The sequence below is a fragment of the Cariama cristata genome, unplaced genomic scaffold, assembly GCF_000690535.1.
Source record: "Cariama cristata isolate BGI_N322 unplaced genomic scaffold, ASM69053v1 scaffold22099, whole genome shotgun sequence".
NCBI classification, from domain to species: Eukaryota; Metazoa; Chordata; class Aves; order Cariamiformes; family Cariamidae; genus Cariama; species Cariama cristata.
In genome coordinates, this window is record NW_009636604.1 from 709 (window position 1) to 931 (window position 223).

General features: G+C 63.2%; 1 protein-coding gene across 1 annotated transcript in view; it reads right to left on the bottom strand.

Moving 5' to 3' along the window:
• The window catches only part of DNAI2 (dynein, axonemal, intermediate chain 2), a gene marked incomplete at its 3' end in the record, with an annotated part of 4,178 nt that overhangs the window by 401 nt on the left and 3,554 nt on the right, over positions 1-223 (bottom strand). The window contains exon 6 of the mRNA XM_009707979.1: positions 2-121. Coding sequence (XP_009706281.1) covers positions 2-121 — 120 coding nt within the window. The remainder of the gene's footprint in view (position 1; positions 122-223) is intronic.

Genomic DNA, 223 nt, shown 5'->3' on the forward strand with positions numbered 1-223 from the left:
GAGAAGCCCTCGTTGCCCGTTTTGGCCTGCAGCCAGATGGCTCCGTACACGGGGTCCCGGTGGCTGACATCCACGCTGGAAACCTCCACGGGCAGCCCCCCTTTCCTGGTGTCCCAGTAAGCTGGGAAGGAAAAGGAGCTGTCAAGATCTGCACCAGCTCCCTCGCCCCGCTCCTTTGCTTGCCACACGTTTCCCGAGGAGATGCTGCCCCACTGCCCAAGCC